General features: G+C 48.8%; 1 protein-coding gene across 5 annotated transcripts in view; it reads left to right on the top strand.

Moving 5' to 3' along the window:
- SGF29 (SAGA complex associated factor 29) overlaps window positions 1-18,956 on the top strand; it is a 77,208-nt gene that overhangs the window by 18,954 nt on the left and 39,298 nt on the right. For 3 of the 5 annotated variants that reach the window (XM_032155805.2, XM_032155806.2, XM_058440884.1), the window contains exons 2-9: window positions 8,144-8,233; window positions 12,204-12,279; window positions 12,953-13,025; window positions 16,759-16,823; window positions 17,745-17,874; window positions 17,945-18,091; window positions 18,280-18,315; window positions 18,422-18,584. In XM_032155805.2, the coding sequence (XP_032011696.1) occupies window positions 8,159-8,233; window positions 12,204-12,279; window positions 12,953-13,025; window positions 16,759-16,823; window positions 17,745-17,874; window positions 17,945-18,091; window positions 18,280-18,315; window positions 18,422-18,584 (765 nt within the window). In that variant the 5' untranslated portion in view covers window positions 8,144-8,158. Of the gene's footprint in view, window positions 1-4,741; window positions 4,884-5,552; window positions 5,724-8,143; window positions 8,234-12,203; window positions 12,280-12,952; window positions 13,026-16,758; window positions 16,824-17,744; window positions 17,875-17,944; window positions 18,092-18,279; window positions 18,316-18,421; window positions 18,585-18,956 lie in introns of those variants that run through there. The other 2 variants (XM_032155808.2, XM_032155807.3) reach the window with 2 other exon arrangements.

Below are 18,956 nucleotides of genomic sequence, written 5' to 3' on the forward strand. Positions count from 1 at the left end.
CCTCCATTCAGCACCCTCCGTACCCCTTCCTGCTCAATGGCCTCCCACCTGTGCTCCCAGACACAGTAACCTACATTTGCTTCCTGCATTCGCCTCCCCCTCCTGTGTGCTGGCTTCTGTCTCTTCCACGGAAAGTGTTCTCCCCAAGGTCCTCAGTGACTTCCTCAGCTTTGGGAGACCCCTCTGAGTCCTCTTCTGTGGCATTTGGTGCTGTTTATCATCCCTTCTGTGACTTTATTTTGACAGATGTACAGATTGGGAGATGGCACTACACAGCTGGGAAGTGGGGGTGAGGACCTGGGGGTGTGTGAGAGATGGCCAGGCTCCAGCCCAGAGGAGGAGCTGGAGATGGGTGGCCAGCGAACTGCCAGGAGGGAGGCCCTGAAGCCAGAGGAGAAGGGGATAGCACCATGTCAAGATCAGGAGGCCACATCGGAAGCAGCAGAGAGGGCACTCAATGCTTCCCCTGCAGGGGCTGTTGGCTCTCTTGATGAGAGGCTGGTGAGGACAGAGCTAGAGAAGTGGGTTGGAAAGTGAAGTGGGGACAAGGAAGCAGCACCGGATCCCTGCACAATTTAGGGAAGAAGTTTTGCGGTGAAGAGGAACAGAGGTGGGGGCCTCTATAAAGGGGTTTGGAAGCTCTTTTGTGTTTTTTCAAGATGAGCTCTCCTCAATCATGCTTGTTCACTGGTAGAGGAGAAAGGATTCGCTGACAGTCGGAGGGGAAATGGAGTTCAGAACACAAATGAAGACTGTTTTTCCCTCTTTAGGGTGAAGGCAGAGGTGACAGGCGTTGCTATACAGAGCTTGTAGTTTTGATGGTGGGAATAAAGTCTCTGGCTTCCCTTCCGAGTGAAGTAGGAACCTCAGATATCATCTAATAGGACCCAGGCCTCGGTCTGAGGGCAGCAGCAAGAGTATTGAGGAGAGAGGAGGTTTGAAGTGTGCTAAGGGAAGGCTAACCGGATGACCTGGCCGCGTGGTTGCAGCACCTCTCACTGTTTGTGACAGTGCTGTGTAAAGTAAAACCCCCTGTCCAGTGGTGGAGCTGTTAATAGGGCTCAGATGCAGGCACGTACAAGGCAGGCCATTAGTTTAGTTACAGGTAGAAGGTATCTGAGTTACCAGCAGCAAATCTGTATGGATTTGCAGCAACCTCACTTCTTGCCTGTTAAGAATTCGATCCGGGCACAAGGCAGAAAAAGAGACCGAGGCAAGTTTCAGGGCAGGAGTGGAAGTTCATTAAGAAGCTTTGGAAAAGGAAAGAAAGGAGAAGTACACTTGGAGGAGACCCACGCGGGCACTGAGGTCCAGTGTGGTGTTTAACCTTGATCCTAGGACATTCTAGGACCAAGGCTGGCCCCTTTCCCATGCTTCTTCCCTCACAGTGAGCTGCCTGCATGCACAGTGCACTCCTTACCCTTGGGAGATGGGCACACACACAGTGTGTAGGAAGTTGTACAGATGCCCATCTGAGGCTTCCTTCCCTGTTCTGGTGATGTGCCCCCGGGAGGCCATGCTCTGCCATTTGGTCTCTTAATGTGCATGCTCAGGAAGGTGCGTCTCCCTGGTGTCTGCATTCAATTAACACTTTCGTGCATCAGGTGTGGACCATCAGGAAATGGCCTCTCCCTGGCACCTAGTGGGTGGGGGAGAGCCCTCTCCTGCCCCGCTTGTGCCTCTCTAACTCCCTATAACAGTTTCAGCCAGGATTCCTGCTTTAGCAGGAGAGAATAACCCTTTCTGTGCCAAGCCACACCTTCCCTGCTCTGGCCACTGAGCTTGCATCTTCTGTCCACACCTTCACTTTCTTTGTTATGGCCCACTGGGGTTCTTTCCTTTTTCCTCACTTAGCAGATAATCTCTAGCCTCATCAGTTCCCAAGACTTTAGCAACAGCCTGCATGCTAATAGTGCTCACATTTATCCACTTCCAATCTGTGATCTAAACTCCACTTTTATTCTTTTGTGTGGTTTTAACTAATGCAACTAGAGAGACTAAAGCAACTTCATCCTGGTTTCTAATTCACCGTGTTCACTTCTGATTAATTCCAGTTCTGGGAAGGACTCCAAGATTTCCAGTTTGTCTATTATTCCTTGTGTAAGAGTACATATTTACCATAAATCCTGCCCTGGGGTCAAACAATCTTGATGTTATCGTACTTCAGTTGTCCAGTGTGTCCCTTCTGAACCACTCTTCCCTACACTATACAAGCCATGGGGGTACTGGCACCAGGATCCACCATCTGGCCTCACTGCCACCCGAGACAGATGTAGCTTCTTTTCCTAGGTCTCTAAATGTTTCTAAGGGGATATGTTCTTCTCTATGTGACAATGCATTGTGTAAAGCTGTGGTGGTAAAAAACAGTGTCATACATGTGGGACAACATAGATCAATATCACAAGCAGCTAAAAGAGAAATTGGTCTTCACAAAAATTAAAAACATGTGCTTCCAAGGACACAACTCAAGACAACTGGGTGGACACTGTGGCTCACACCTATAAGCCCAGCACTTTGGGAGGCCAAGGTGGGTGGATCACTTGAGGTTGGGAGTTTGAGACCAGCCTGGCCAACATGGTGAAACCCTGTCTCTACTAAAAGAAATACAAAAATTAGCTGGGCCTGTTGGTGCGTGCCTGTAATCCCAGCTACTCGGGAGGCTGAGGCAGGAAAATTGCTTGAAACTGGGAGGCAGAGGTTGCAGTGAGCTGAGATTGAGTCACTGCACTCCAGCTTGGGCGACAGAGTGAGACTCCATCTCAAAACAAACAAACAAACAAAAAAGATAGACAAATAACCAAACTTTAAAATGGTAAGATACACAGATGGCCAACAGCATATGAAAAGATGCTCAATGCCATTAACCGTTAGGGACACACAAATCAAAACCACAATGAGACTCTACTTCAGACTCATTAGGATGGCTGTAATCAAAAAGAGAGAGGCCAGGCATGGTGGCTTACACGTGTAATCCCAGCACTTTGGGAGGCCAAGGCAGGAGGATTGCTTGAGCCCAGGAATTCGACACGAGCCTGGGCAACATAGCGTGACCCTGCCTCTGCCAAAAATGAAAATGACAGACAATAGCACGTGTTGGCACAGATGCAGAGTGGGAACACACATTGCAGGTGGGAATGTAAAATGGTCACCCAGTTGGAAACAGCATGCAGCTCCTCAGAAGGTTAAACAGAGTTTATGTTTAATATGCTTATTAAGATAAACATAGTGTAATACATTAAAAAAAAAAACAGTATTAATTCTACTCATAGATATGTACCCAGAAATGAAAACATGTCATGAATACAAAGAAGGAAGAAAAGGGCGGGGAGGGTGGGAGGAGGGAGGAGCGGGAAAGATAACTATAGGGTACTGGGCTTAATACCTGGGTGATGAAATTATCTGTACAACAGACCCCCATGACACGTATTTACCTATGCAACAAACCTTCACATGTATCCCCAAAACCTAAAATTAAAGTTAAAAAAGAACGGCCGGGCCCAGTGGCTCATGCCTGTAATCCCAGCACTTTGGGAGGCCGAGGCAGGTGGATCACCTAAGGTCAGGAGTTTGAGACCAGCGTGGCCAACATGGTGAAACCCCATCTCTACTAAAAATACAAAAAGTAGCCAGGCATGGTGATGGGTGCCTGTAATCCCAGCTACTCAGGAGGCTGAGGCAGGAGAATGGCTTGAACGAGAGAGGCAGAGATTGCAGTGAGCTGAGATCACACCACTGCACTCCAGGCTGGGCAACAAGGTGAGACTCTGTCTCAAAAAAGAAAAAAAAAAAAGAAAACATGCCCACACAAAAACTTGTACACAATGCTCATAGCCCCATTATTCATAATAGCCAAAAAAATGGACATAACCCAATGTCCATCAGTCCATGAACTGACATGTAAAATGTGATATAGCAAAACAATGGAATGTTATTCAGCAATAAAAAGAAAGTGCAGATCTGGCATGATGGCTCACGCCTGTAATCCCAGCACTTTGGGAGGCTGAGGCAGGTGTATCACCCAAGGTCAGGTGTATCACCCAAGGTCAGGCGTTCGAGACCAGCCTGGCTAACATGGCAAAACCCCGTCTCTACTAAAAATACAGAAATAAGCCGGGTGTGATGGTGGGCGCCTGTAGTCCCAGCTACTTGGGAGGCAGGAAAAACACTTGAACCCAGGAGGCGGAGGTTGCAGTGAGCCAACATCGCACCATTGCACTCCAGCCTCGGTGACAGAGCAAGACTCTGTCTCATTAAAAAAGAAAAAAAAAGTGCAGACTACATAAATCTAAAGAGACAGTAAATTAATATTTGCCTGGGGGTGGGGTGGCCGTGTACCATGTATTTAAAGTGTGCAACTGATTGGTTTTTAGCATATTCAGAGTTGTGTAACCATCAGCACAATTTTAGAATATTTTCATCACCTGGCAAAAAAAAAAATCAAAAAATCCATACCCATTAATAGTCGCTGTCCTTTCTCTCCCAACCTTTCCCCACCCAGCTTTCTGTGGATTCGGCTATTCTGGATATTTCACATAAATGGAAACACAATTATGTGGTCTTCTGTGACTGCAGTTTCTTTTACTTAGCATAATGTTTTCAAGGTTCATCCATGTCATAGCGTGTCTCAGTATTTCATTTCTTTTTACTGTCAAGTAATATTCTACTGTATGGATAATATCACACTTTATGCATTCGTACAGTTTTTCTACCTCCTTCCCAACTCGTCTCTTTTTTATTGTAGGTGTGAAGTGGTGTCTTCGGTAGTTTTGACTTGCATTTCCCAATGGCTAACGATACGGAGCATCTTGTCATGTGCTTGGTGGTCATTTATATGTCTTCTTTGGAGAACTGTCTATTCAGATCATTTTTGTATATGGGCTGAGGTAGGGACCAGATTCATTCTTTTACATGTGGATATTCAGTTGTCCCAGTACCATTTGTTGAAAAGATTATTATTTCCCCACTAATTTGTGTTGACACCCTTGTTGAAAATGAGTTGACCATTTCTGGTCCCTCAGTTCTATTCCATTGAACTAGATGTCTTTGCTTACACCATCTTGATTACTGTAGCTTTCTTTTTTTAAAGTTAAAAAATTTATAAAGTAGAAGTGGGGCTCAGGCTCGTCTGGTTGCCTAGGCTCGTCTGGACCCCTGGCTGCAAGTGATCCTCCCGCTTCAGCCTCCCAAAGTGCCAGAATTACAGGCGTGAGCCTCTGGGGCCTGGCTGCAATTGATTTTTGTTTATTGATCTTGTATCCTGCAACTTTGCTATGAGTTCTAACCTTGTTCTTAGTCCTAATAGTTGTTTAGTGGATTCCTTAGAGTTTTCTATATACCAGGTCATGTCATCTGCAAACAGAAATAGTCGTACTTCTTCCTTTCCAATCTGGATGCCTTTTATTTCATCTTATTGCCTCATTGCCCTGGCGAGAGCCTCCAGAACAATGTTGACTAGAAATGACAAGGGCCCATGCTCATCTTGTTCCTGATTTAGGGTAAAGCTTTTATCTTTCACCTTTAAGTCTGATGTTCGTTGTGGGTTTTTCATAGATGCCCTTCATCAGGTTGAGGAGGTTCCCCTCTATTCCTAGTTTTTATGTTATTATACTTTTAAATAACAGGAGCAGAGCCTATAAGAAGATACGAATAAATACATGGAGAGAGGTTTGCAGTTGATTAAGCGGGGGGAAGAGTTTACTTCATTCAGCGTGTATCTGATCTCTGTGAGTAGGAGGATGTGCTAGTTGAACAATTTTTTTTTTTTTTTTTAAATAGAGGGTGAGGTGGGTGGATCACGAGGTCAGGAGTTCAAGACCAGCCTGGCCAAGATAGTGAAACCCCGTCTCTACTAAAAATACAAAAAATTAGCCAGGCAAGGTGGCGGGTGCATGTAATCCCAGCTACTCTGGAGGCTGAGGCAGGTGAATCGCTTGAACCTAGGATGCGGAGGTTGCAGTGAGCAGAGATCGTGCCACTGCACTCTAGCCTGGGCGACAGAGCAAGACTCCATCTCAAAAAGTAAATAAATAAAAATAAAAATAGAGACAGGGTCTTGCTATATTGTCCAGGCTGATCTTGAGCTCCTGGACTCAAACCATCCTCCTACCTTTGCCTCCCAAAGTGCTGGGATTACAGATGTGAGTCACCGCCCCCAGCCTGAACAAAGTTTGTAAGATGCAGGCTATTGTGCAAAATTTTAGTACCGTAAAAAATCTCACCTTATTTGATCAAATATACCTTTATCTTTAGGCATATGTCTATTTTCACCTACTTATAACTTACACTTTTGATTACTTTTGGTTGTCTTTTTACTCTTGTTCTAATTATCTTTTTTTTTTTTTTTTTTTTGTGTGTGTGTGTGACGGAGTCTCGCTCTGTCGCCAGGCTGGAGTGCAGTGGCGTGATCTTGGCCCACTGCAACCTCCACCTCCCAGGTTCAAGCGATTCTCCTGCCTCAGCTTCCTGCGTAGCTGGGACTACAGGTGCCCACCACCATGCCTGGCTAATTTTTGTATTTTTAGTAGAGACAAGGTTTCACTATGTTGGCCAGGATGGTCTCAATCTCTTGACCTCGTGATCTGCCCGCCTCGGCCTTCCAAAGTGCTGGGATTACAGCGTGAGCCACCACGCCTTGTCCTAATTATCTTTTATTGTACAGAAGCATTTTATTTTCATCAGAGTACATTCATCTTGATTGAGATATTTTACAGTAGTTAATTTCTCTTCCCATGCTGGCTGGGCGTGATGGCTCACGCCTGTAATCCCAGCACTTTGGGAGACCAAAGCAGGCAGATCACCTGAGGTCAGGAGTTTGAGACCAGCCTGGCCAACATGGTGAAACCCCATCTCTACTAAAAATACAAAAATTAGCTGGACGTGGTGGCACACGTCTGTAATCTCAGCTACTTGGGAGGCTGAGGCAGGAGAATTGCTTGAACCTGGGAGGCAGAGATTGCAGTGAGCCAAGATCGCACCACTGCACTCCAGCCTGGGCGATAGGGCAAGATTCCCATCTCAAAAAAAAAAAAAAAATTATCTTCCCACTATAGTAAGAAAGTAACAGTGTTTTATGACTTGGAAAGTATCTTCATATAAAATCTTATTTGAATCTCCCAAAATATAGCAGAGATGATCCCCATTTTACAGATTAAAATATGAATACCAGAAATGTTTGAATCATTTGTCAGGATATTGGCAGCAGAGCAGGGGCTAAGGGCATGCTGTCTTTTTAAGGCATTTCATATTAATTTTTGTATTTATATACAAAAATTATACAATCCTTGACTCCTTGACTTCGTCGAACATACGACATTCAAACATATCATTAGGGTGGAGGAGAATCCAGGGATAGCTTGCTACTGTATTCATTTCTTATGGCTGCCATAACAAGTTACTACAAACTGGGTGGCTTAAGACAAGAGAAATTTATTCCATCACAGTTCTAGGGGCCATAATTCCAAAATCAAGATGTCAGCTTGGTTCCAAAGACAAGGGATTGTTGCTTCTTGGAGGCTCAGAAGGGGCTGTTACTCCATGCATCTCTCCTGGCTGGATGGGTGGCTGCCGGCAGTCCTTGGCATCTCTTGGCTTGCAGCTGTCCAAGTCCAGTCCCTGCTTCTGTCTGCACCTGGCTGTGTCTGGATTAAGGGCACACCCTATTCCACTATGACCTCATCTTAGTGACATCTTAAATACTTCTGCAAAGATCCTAATTCCAAACAAGGTTACCTTACAGGTACCATGGTTAGGACTATAATGTATCTTTTTATTATTATTATCTTTTAAAGAGATAGGGTGTCACACTGTCATGTAGGCTGGAGTGCAATGGCACAATCGTAGCTCATGCAGCCTCAACCCCCTAGGGCCTAGCGATCCACTCACCTCAGCTTCTCGAATAGCTGGGACTACAGATGTGTGCCACTATGTCGGGCTAAGTTTTTAATTTTTTTGTAAAGATGGGGGTCTCACTGTGTTGCCCAGGCTGGTCTTGAACTCCTGGCCTCAAGCAATCCTCCTGCCTTGGCCTCCCAAAGTGCTGGGATTACAGCATGAGCCTCCAGGCCTAATGTATCTTTTGAGGGGGCACAGTTCAGCCCATAGCAGCCACTAACAGAGTTCTCTTCTGTCCTCACTCCCCAACCAGGCGCCCCTTTAGACAATGGCCCTCGTGTCTGCCGATTCCCGCATTGCAGAACTTCTCACAGAGCTCCATCAGCTGATCAAACAAACCCAGGTAAAAAGTCACCACCCTCCATTCCCAGATAGGAACATGGGCTTTGATGCTGAGCTGTGAAGTGGGGGTGGCATTTGTGTTCAGAGAGATTGGACACACAGGAACCAAAATGATGTAACAAAAGTGAGAGGAGGGGAATTTGGTGTATGGCTACCATTCCTATTGGATTTTCTACCATGTACAGGATTTCATGATTCGTTTTGCTTGACAGCTATCCTGAGATAGAATTCACATGCCATACAATGCACCCATTTAAAGTGTATAATCCAGTGGTTTTTCGCAGCTCACAAAATTGTGCAACCATTACCACGATCAATTTCAGAATATTTTTAGCACCCAACAAAAATGCCCCATATCTTTTCCTTCCACCTTATTAATCCAAGCAAACAAAAACATTCTTTTTTTTTTTTTGAGACAGAGTCTCGCTGTGTCACCTAGGCTGGAGTGCAGTGGCGCGATCTCGGCTCACTGCAAGCTCCGCCTCCTGGGTTCAAGTGATTCTCCTGCCTCAGTCTCCCTAGTAGCTGGGATTACAGCTACTATATATATCCAGCTAATTGTTTTTGTATTTTTAGTAGAGATGGGGTTTTGCCATGTTGGCCATCTTTACTAAAAATACAAAAATTAGCTAGGCATGGTGGCGGATGCCTATAATCCCAGCTACTCGGAAGGCTGAGGCAGGACAATCACTTGAATTCGGGAGGCGGAGGTTGCAGTGAGCCGAGATGGCGCCATTGCACTCCAGCCTGGGCGACAAAGCAAGACTCCATCTCAAAAAAAAAAAAAAAAAAGAAAAAGAAAAAGCCATTTTTCCCCTATTTGATATCTTTTCTTTCACAGATACAAGGGAGATGTGTATTGGTGCCTGTAGCTCACTGCAGGCTATCGGGCATGCTCTGCCACATTTTGCCCACGATAATCAGGGTTTATAGCTACACGAGGATCAGTTTGCTGGCAGTTGTGCACCACACAGCCAGGAAGGAGTAGATCCCAGAAATTCCTTCCCAAATGGTATCCTTTTTAGACGTAACCTGGAGAGTAAGAGTCAGAAGATGCTGGCACTCGTTGCTAAGTGAAAGATGCCAGTCTGAAAGGTTATGTGCTGTCTATTCCAACTGTAAACGAAAAGCAAAACTAGAGAGTGAAAGGATGAGCGATAGCCAGGGCCTTGGGAGAGATAGGATGAAAGGGATGGATAGGTGGAGCACAGAGGATTTTAGGGGGTGGAACTCTTCTGCAGGGTACCGTGATGGTAGGCACACAACATGATGCGTTGTCCAAACCCATAGAACTGCAGAACACATGGAGTAAACCACCTTGGGGATGGATGTAGTTAATTATCTAATAGTATTGGCTCATCAGTTGTTACAAACACATCACACTAATGCAAGATGTTAACAATAGGGGAGACTGCGCAGGGCAGAGCAGGTATACGTACGGGAACTCTGTGCCATCAGCTCAGCTTTTCTGTAAACCAAAACTGCTCTAAGAAGAGTTTATCAATAAAATACATTGTAAAATAAAGGAAAAAAGGGCCAGAAGTGGTAACTCATGCCTGTAATCCCAGCATGTTGGGAGGCTGAGGCAGGTGGATCACCTGAGGTCAGGAGTTCGAGACCAGTCTGGCCAAATGGTGAAACTCCATCTCTACTAAAAATTAGCCGGGCGTGGTAGTACACGCTTGTAATCCCAGCTACTAGGGTGGCTGAGGCAGGAGAATCGCTTGAACCTGGGAAGCGGAGGTTGCAGTGAGCCAAGATCACCCCACTGCACTCCAGCCTGGGCAACAAGAGCAAAACTCGGTCTCAAAAAAATAAATAAAGGAAAAAAAAGATACTGGCAGATTACGCATTCCATTCAGTCATCCACGGTTAGATCAGTTTATCATCGTCCCATACAATCAGGGTGTCCCTCAGACAGCTGCTGCCGAGTTCCCAGACTCCCATCTCACCCGTCAGCTTCCAAAAGCAGGCATGGTCCTGACAGACACAGGGCTTCGCCCTTTCAGGCACCTGGTATAACTGACCCAAGAGATGGCATTCTCTCTCTCTGAGCCTCTCTTGGGGTATGAATACGATATTGGATTTCCCTCATTGCATAACCCATTTAATTTGTTCTGTTAACTCAGCTGCTATTTTTTCTCTCCATTTGTGATTGGTTTTCACCCAAACTTTTCCACCTTTGGAAGGGATGTTAGCTTTGGCCACTGTACCTGGTCCAGATTGCAGTGGCAGCAGTGCTAGTCTAGCAAGTGTCCCCCCCGACCCCAATCCATTCCCATTTATATAGGGTGGGGTCACACGGGTATAGACTATCAGCTTTCTCGAGCACTAGGCAGCTGTGTTCACTGTTAACCTCATTTTGCAGGTTGTGGCAAAGGCACAACCCACCCATCAGGCACTTAAAAATTCTCACATAAAGGCTAAAAAGCATAGTCATAATTTCTTTCTTAGGAACTATCTCAGTTTCCAGCATCTGCAGTTGCAGCTCTGCTCCCAGGACCACTGATATGGGAGGAATTGCACCAGCGTTCTTCCCCACCCCTTCGTCTCCACATCAATTGATCATACCTGTATGTGTCAATTTCTGGACTCCGAATTCTGTTCTCTTGATCTATATGCCAGTACCACACCATCGTGATTACCGTAGCTTCGTAATAAATTTTGAAATTGGGAAGTGTGAGTTCTCCAACTTTTTTTTTTTTTCCCCAAGATTGGGGATAATCTGGGTCCCCTGAATTTCCATATAATTTTAGGATGAACTTCTCAATTTCTGCAAAGAAGTCAATTAGAATTTTGATGGGGATTGTATTGACTGTATAGATTGATTTGTCTCTTTGATAAAGGACTGTCATTAAAGATATCACTTATGATTTAACTTTAATGCCTTCTTTTTTTTTTTTTTTTTTTTTTTTTAACAGTCTCACACTCTGTCACCCAGGCTGGAGTGCAGTGACGTGATCTCAGCTCACTGCAACCTCCGCCTCCTGGATTCAAGCAATTCTTCCACCTCAGCCTCCCGAATAGCTAGGACTATAAGCACATGCTACAATGCCTGGCTAATTTTTGTATTTTTAGTAGAGATGGGGTTTCATCATGTTGGCCAGGCTGGTCTTGAACTCCTGATCTCAAGTGATCTGCCCACTTTGGCCTCCCAAAGTGCTGGGATTACAGGCTTAAGCTACTGCACTGGGCCCTTTAATGCCTTTTATAATGCTTTTGCATTAGTCAAAGGAGAAAATCATCTAGAACTTCTGAATTTGGATTTAGAAAATGAGGGCTATGGCCGGGTGCCCTTGCCTGTAATCGCAGCACTTTGGGAAACCGAGGCAGGTGGATTATGAGGTCAGGAGTTCAAGACCAGCCTGGCCAAGATGGCGAAACCCTGTCTCTACTAAAAATACAAAAAATTAGGCCGGGTACAGTGGCTTATGCCTGTAATCCCAGCACTTTGGGAGGCCGAGGCGGGCGGATCACGAGGTCAGGAGATCGAGATCGTCCTGGCTAAGACGGTGAAACCCCATCTCTACTAAAACTACAAAAAATTAACCAGGCGTGGTGGCGGGCACCTGTAGTCCCAGCTACTCGGGAGGCTGAGGCAGGAGAATGGTGTGAACCCGGGAGGCGGAGCTTGCCGTGATCCGAGATTGTGCCACTGCACTCCAGCCTGGACGACAGAGCAAGACTCTGTCTCAAAAAAAAAAAAAAACCCGGGGGGGGGCCCGCACCCGTAAGACCCGCTACTCAGGAGGCTGAGGCAGAGAATTGCTTGAACCTGGGAGGCGGAGGTTGCAGTGAGCCGAGATCATGCCACTGCACTCCAGCCTGGGCAACAGAGCGAGACTCTGTCTCAAAAAAAACAAAAAGAAAATGAGGGCCATATTTTGGGGATGGGGACTCTGGCCTGGCTCGCAGAGTACCACAGCAGCTCAAAGGGCCACCGTCATGTCCTGCTGCTCTTTTCCTTACAGGAAGAGCGTTCGCGGAGCGAACACAACTTAGTGAACATCCAGAAGACCCATGAGCGGATGCAGACAGAGAACAAGAGTGAGTAGCTGGGCTCAGGAGAGAAAGGGGATGAGATGGGGCTGAGGTGAGTATGGCCAAGACTGGGACCAAGGTGGTCATTGTATTCAAAATAGATTTGCATGTATCTGCATATTCCAAAATGCAGCAGGAGGGACAGCTTTCTGTTAATCTGGGTGACCTGAAGAACTAAAATCCCTCCGCTCTGAGATTCGAAAGGCAGTGAAATGAGGCTGCATCTAGGGAACCTTGCCCTTAGAGCGCACAAGCACCCCAGTTAGCTGGTGTTTTCTAGAAAGGAGCTTCCTTCCCAGGCGGCCCCTGCATCTGTCCTGAGGCCCTCAGGTGGTCGGATCCTGGGGCTGGGGCTTTCTTACTCTGGGTAACTCTGAGAATTGTGTTTTCTTGGGTCCTGACAAATATTTACTGTGTGTGTCATGATGGGGAAAAGGTAAGACAGTCCTCTCGCAGATGTAGGGATGGCATTTGTACCGTATGGAAATGCACACTCATGGAGCCTGGGGGCATCCGCCTCCAGGCGAGCATTCCTGAGAGCATTTCTGAGCCAGCAGAGCTCTGACTGCAGCTATGGGCTCTCTGTGCCTCCATGAGTGTGATTCCGCTGCGTGGAAGCAGCGCCATGCTACTGTGCCTGCCCTGGCTCTGCCTCCTTATCCCTGTGTTTCCTCTGCAGTTTCTCCCTATTACCGGACAAAGCTGCGTGGCCTCTACACAACCGCCAAGGCTGATGCAGAGGCTGAGTGCAAGTGAGTACCGTGCACCCACTCCATCGCCGCTCCCTCCTTTCCTGGGGGCTGGGCTGCAGGCGCATTTGGACCAAGTCTCCAGCCTGCCTTCCTCCCATGGATAAGCTGATTGCTTCTGCCAGCCTCTCCCTTGGGTCCCGCATTCCCTGGCCCACTGCCAGGCCCACTCTTGCAGTTACCTCTGCTCTAACGCCTTTACAGAAGGCGGCCAGGCGTGAGTCAACACTGCCATTTACTGGCTCTATGACCTTGGCAGAGTCATTAAAATAGGGATATCAGGGGCTGGGTAGCTCAGATCTGTAATCACAGCATTACAGAGGTGATTGGGAGGCTGAGGTTAGAGGATCACTTGAACCCAGGTGTTTGAGACCAGCCTGGGCAACAAAGTGAGACTTTGTCTCTACAAAAAGTTTTTTAATTAGCTGAGCATGGTGGCATGTGTCTGTAAGCTTGGCTGGGAAGTCATACTCAGATGACCTGAAGGTTTTGTGGTTCTTAGATGGAGAAGTTTCACTTCCAGAAAACTGCTGCTTTTAAAATGATCTTAAGGCTGTGCAGGCACAGTGGCCCATGCCTGCAATCCCGAGGTGGGTGGATCACCTGAGGTTGGGGGTTTGAGACCAGCCTGGCTAGCATAGCGAAACCCCATCTCTACTAAAAATACAAAAATTAGCCAGATGTGGTGGCTCACGCTACTTAGGAGGCTGAGGCAGGAGAATCCTTTGAACCCAGGAGGCGGAGGTTGCAGTGAGCTAAGATCGCGCCACTGCACTCCAGCCTGGGCAACAGAGCAAGGCTCTGCCTCAAAAAAAAAAACCCAAAAACTAAAATTAAAAAATGATCTAAAAACACTGTTTCCGGCCGGGCGCGGTGGCTCACGCCTGTAATCCCAACACTCTGGGAGGCCGAGGCGGGCGGATCACGAGGTCAGGAGATTTGAGTCCATGGTGAAACCCCGTCTCTACTAAAAATACAAAAAATTAGCCGTGCACGGTGGCGGGCGCCTGTAGTCCCAGCTACTCCAGAGGCTGAGGCAGGAGAATGGCGTGAACCCGGGAGGCGGAGCTTGCGGTGAGCCAAGATCGCGCCACTGCACTCCAGCCTGGGCGACAGAGCGAGACTCCGTCTCAAAAAACAACAACAACAAAAAAACACTGTTTCCTTGAATCTCTACAGTGGAACTGCAGTAACTTTAGGAAATTGAACATTACATTCCTCTCCTTTGAGAACACACTGGTTCTGAAGTCTGGCTGTGCCTAGAGGCTCTGTTTATTTGGGGTGGAGCTCCAACATTGGTATTAACTATCTGACATTTCCTCACTAGTAGGATTTAGGCTTTACACTTTTGGCACAGAAGAGATGTCTCTGGTGGGTCATATTAGACGGCACAGGATGCTGTCTGTGCCATTGGTTAAAGTGGTATTTTCCACGTTTCTCTTGTATCAGATTACTGCTATTTTCCATTGTGTGATTGATTGACTGATTGTTGATTGATTAAGACAGGGTCTCACTCTGTCATCCAGGCTGGAGTGGAGTGGCATGATCATGGCTCACTGCAGCCTCAAACTCCTGGGCTCAAGTGATCCTCCTGCCTCAGCCTCCTGAGTAGCTGGGACTATAGGCGCATGCCACCACCCCGCCTAATTTTTGTATTTTTTGTAGAGATGGGGTTTCGCCATGTTGTCCAGGCTGGTCTTGAACTCCTCAGCTCAAGCGATCCACCCACCTCGGCCTCCCAAAGTGCTGGGATTACAGGTGTGAGCCTCTGCACCTGGCCTCCATTGCATAATTAATAAGTGTCTTGTGGGGAGATACTTTTGAGACTGTAACTATCCCATTCATATCAAACACACTAGTTTTAGCATCCATTTATGATTTGTGCATGAAACAATTGAGATTTTTTAAACTTCCCCCAGGAGATTCTGATGCCCACCAAGATTTGAAAGCCACTTCAGTAACACGTCACAGAAGACAGTTTAGGACAGGCTGTATAAAACTGTATCCTCTACACAGGCCTGGCAGCAGTGATGAGACTGTCAGAGTTCCCTTTGGCCCTGTGGCTCTTGCTCCTTCTCTGCTTTCTGGGGTCCCAGTGCTCACAGCCTGAGGTGGCACTGGCTGGGCCATCCCTGCGTCGTATGCAGCAGGCAAGCTGTTCCCTGTCCCTGCGTTGGTTTGGCTGCCCTTGGCCTACCTCCATCTTCTGGCCCTGGCCTGGGGAGGTCCATGAGTCACATGCCCTGGGGCGCCCCCAGACACCTCCTGAGATGCTGCATCACGCCCAGTTCCTGTGCATCTCCCTCCTGCCACACAAAGGTCTTTAGAACTCCAGATCATTCAGAAAGGCTTGCCAGAGGAATGGACTGGGGTTTGCCGTGGTATTGGAGGAAAATAAAATGACCCAAAGTGGAGTTTGTGCTGCTGACTACTGTGGAAATACATACTTTTTTTGAAACTGAGTTTTGCTCTGTCACCCAGGCTGGAGTGCAGTGGCACGATCTCGGCTCACTGCAAGCTCTGCCCCCAAGGTTCAAGTGATTCTCTTGCCTCAGCCTCCCAAGTAGCTGTGATTACAGAAGCCCACCACCATGCCGGGCTAATTTTTGTATTTTTAGTAGAGAAGGAGTTTCTCTATGTTGGCCAGGCTGGTCTTGAACTCCTGACCTCAAGTGATCCTCCTGCCTCAGCCTCCTAAAGTGCTGAGATTACAGGCGTGAGCCACCACACCCAGCCCCGCTGCTCTTTGGGAAGATTCCCTGAGATTTAGGATGAAGGAGCCTGATTCCAGCCAAGTTCTGTGTTAGCTTCTGCTGGGTTCTTTGGGTTCCTGCCACCCTGGAATCCCCATGAACTAACTTCACAGAGGCTTCCTGGGGCTGCAAGGCCATGCAGGGGTCTGTCTTTGGGTGCAGCCTTTCAGAAAGGATGAGTTCCTTCCACCCAGTTCTGCTCTGGGCCAGCACCTCTCGCCAGAGTCTCCCCTCCTTTTGCATGACCCTCGGGCAGACCTGAGTCCCCCTCTCCTCATTTCAGGAGGTTCCAGCAGCCTTTCTGCAGGGTTTGCCAAAGGCAGCCTGCCTGTGTCCTTTCCTCTCTGGGATCCTGTGTTCTCTTAGTTTTCGGCCTGCTGCTTTCTACTACCTTGTTTTTTATGTTCTTAAGACTAAGAAACACATACTGAAGATTTCTAGTTTTCTTTTTTTTTTTTTTTTTGGAGATGGAGTTTCGTTCTTTTTGCCCAGATTGGAGTGCAATGACACGATCTCGGCTCACTGCAACCTCTGCCTCCCAGTTTCAAGCGATTCTCTTGCCTCAGCCTCCCAAGTAGGTGGGATTACAGTTACAGACGCTCGCCACCACACCTGGCTAAGTTTCGTATTTTTAGTACAGACAGGGTTTCGCCATGTTGGTCAGGCTGGTCTTGAACTCCTGACCTCAGGTGATCCACCCTCCTCGGCCTCCCAAAGTGCTGTGATTACAGGCGTGAACCACCACACGTGGGCAGATTTCTAGTTTTCACCGTGAGGTTGATCTGAATAACCCAGCCCACCTTGACCAGAACAGGAAGCTGCATACACCTGTCATTCCACCTGCACAGGAGGCTACTGTGGGGACTGCTGGAGCCCAGGACCAGCCTGGGCAATGTAGCGAGACCCAAAACATAAAAAATGGAAGAGAAGTCTATGCTATGTGCATTAACCAAAGCTTCTTTGTCTCTTCTCCCCACCCTCAGCATCCTTCGGAAAGCTCTGGACAAGATCGCGGAAATCAAGTCTCTGTTGGAGGAGAGGCGGATTGGTGAGTGGGAGAGGACGTGCTGGGAGGTCCTTTGCTGGGACAAGGGAGGCCCTGCGGGCAGCATTCACCCTTCCGTGGGGGCCTGCGGCCACCGCCTGCTGGGATCCTCCCATGGAGGCTCTGGCAGACTGGCTCTGCCACTGAGAAGGGACAGGAGATCATTCCCAGCGCCCAGAGGCAGGGGTCCCAGTTCTCCCTCAGCAGCCAGAGATCATCCCGCCCTCGCCCCTCATCTCCTGCCCCTTCCGGGGCCTGGGCCAGTCACCCCCTCCTTCCTGCCATGGCCCATGCCCATCTCTTGCCCTGGCTGGTTTCTGCAGAGCTACATGCTGTGTGTCATAAAGCCAGCCCTCCAGACCCCTTCAGCCTGCGTTAGGCTCTCCTACCTGTCTGCCCTCCCAACAGTCCCATGGTGGGCAGAATCTTGGCAGGTCAGCGTCCCTACGCAGCCATGTTGGTTCTGTGAAGTCAAGTGGGGTGTCCAGCCGTGCCTGAGGAGGTTGTAGGTGCACATTTAATTTTTGTTTTTTTTAACTTTCTGTTGAATTACAATGTATATTAATAGAAGAAAAGTACACATAAGTGCAGATTTCAATGAAATATTCACTAACTGAACACACTTCTGTAACCAGCATTCAGATCAGCAAACACAGCCTGAACGGCACCTCGGAATGCGCTTTCTTTCTTCTGGTTCCTCCCCCTGGGTCCCCGCTGTGCTGCCGTCTCACCCAACTGTAGTTAAACCCAGCAGCCCCTATAGGTGTTGACACATGGCCGATGGGGTCACAGTCTGGCTGGGCCCTTGGGCTCACTCGGGAACTGGGGGCTCCCAGGTGCTCCTCCAGCAGCTCAGTGCAGCATGCTGGGGGGTCAGGGCCAGCACCTGTCCCTGGGGACTCAGGCCTCCCTTCCTTCCCACAGCGGCCAAGATCGCGGGTCTCTACAATGACTCGGAGCCACCCCGGAAGACCATGCGCAGAGGGGTGCTGATGACCCTGCTGCAGCAGTCGGCCATGACCCTGCCCCTGTGGATCGGGAAGCCTGGTGACAAGTGAGGGCAGCAGCTGTGAGGGAGGGGCTGGTGCCCAGGGGCTGGGACTGACCCTTTGTTCCACTCACAGGCCCCCACCCCTCTGTGGGGCCATTCCCGCCTCAGGAGACTACGTGGCCAGACCTGGAGACAAGGTGGCTGCCCGGGTGAAGGCTGTGGATGGGGACGAGCAGTGGATCCTGGCCGAGGTGGTCAGTTACAGCCATGCCACCAACAAGTGAGTGACACCAGCCCGGGGGCTGCTCTCTGGTCACCGAACTTGCCTGGGCTGCAGGAGAAAAGCTCCACAGAGGGTGCTCCCCAGAGACTGGCTGTGCAGGGAGCACCAGGTCCTCCCCCATCCTCACTCCCCAACATGGACTGCGCCCTTGGCTGCATCCAGCATTTTCCTCCTTTTGTCTGCAGGTATGAGGTAGATGACATCGATGAAGAAGGCAAAGAGTGAGTGTCCAGGCCAGGGCAGGGTATGGAGCCTGGGGGCAGCCTAACAGCTGAGAAGGAGCATCCCCACCCGGCCACAGGTTGATATAAGCCCCTCTTCCCCCAGGAGACACACCCTGAGCCGGCGCCGTGTCATCCCACTGCCCCAGTGGAAGGCCAACCCGGAGACGGACCCCGAGGCCTTGTTCCAGAAGGAGCAGCTTGTGCTGGCCCTGTATCCCCAAACCACCTGCTTCTACCGTGCCCTGATCCATGCGCCCCCACAGCGGGTAAAGCAGCCTCCATGGGAGAGGCCATGGGTGATGGCAGGAACAGGCTGATCAGACAGATGAGGGGTCCTCTCCCCATTCCTTCCCTTTGTCCTCATCTCACAGGCTCCAAGCTGACAGGACCCACCAGCTGCCCTCCCTCTTCCACTCCAGCCCCAAAGGCCACCATCCCTTTGCCAGCCCTGGCAGCCTTGGCAAGCCCCAAGTCAGCGGCTTCCAGCCCCAGGAGAACCAGCTCCGAGATGGGAAGCTCCTGCCCTGAGCCCCGGGCTCCTAGCACCTTGTGTTCTTTGTGACATGGGACACAAGCCACCTGAGGCCAGGATCCCTGTCTGCTGCCCTCTGGGTTGCCCTCAGTCCTCTCAACAAAGA

The sequence above is a fragment of the Hylobates moloch genome, unplaced genomic scaffold (genome assembly GCF_009828535.3).
Source record: "Hylobates moloch isolate HMO894 unplaced genomic scaffold, HMol_V3 SCAFFOLD_6, whole genome shotgun sequence".
Taxonomy (NCBI): Eukaryota; Metazoa; Chordata; class Mammalia; order Primates; family Hylobatidae; genus Hylobates; species Hylobates moloch.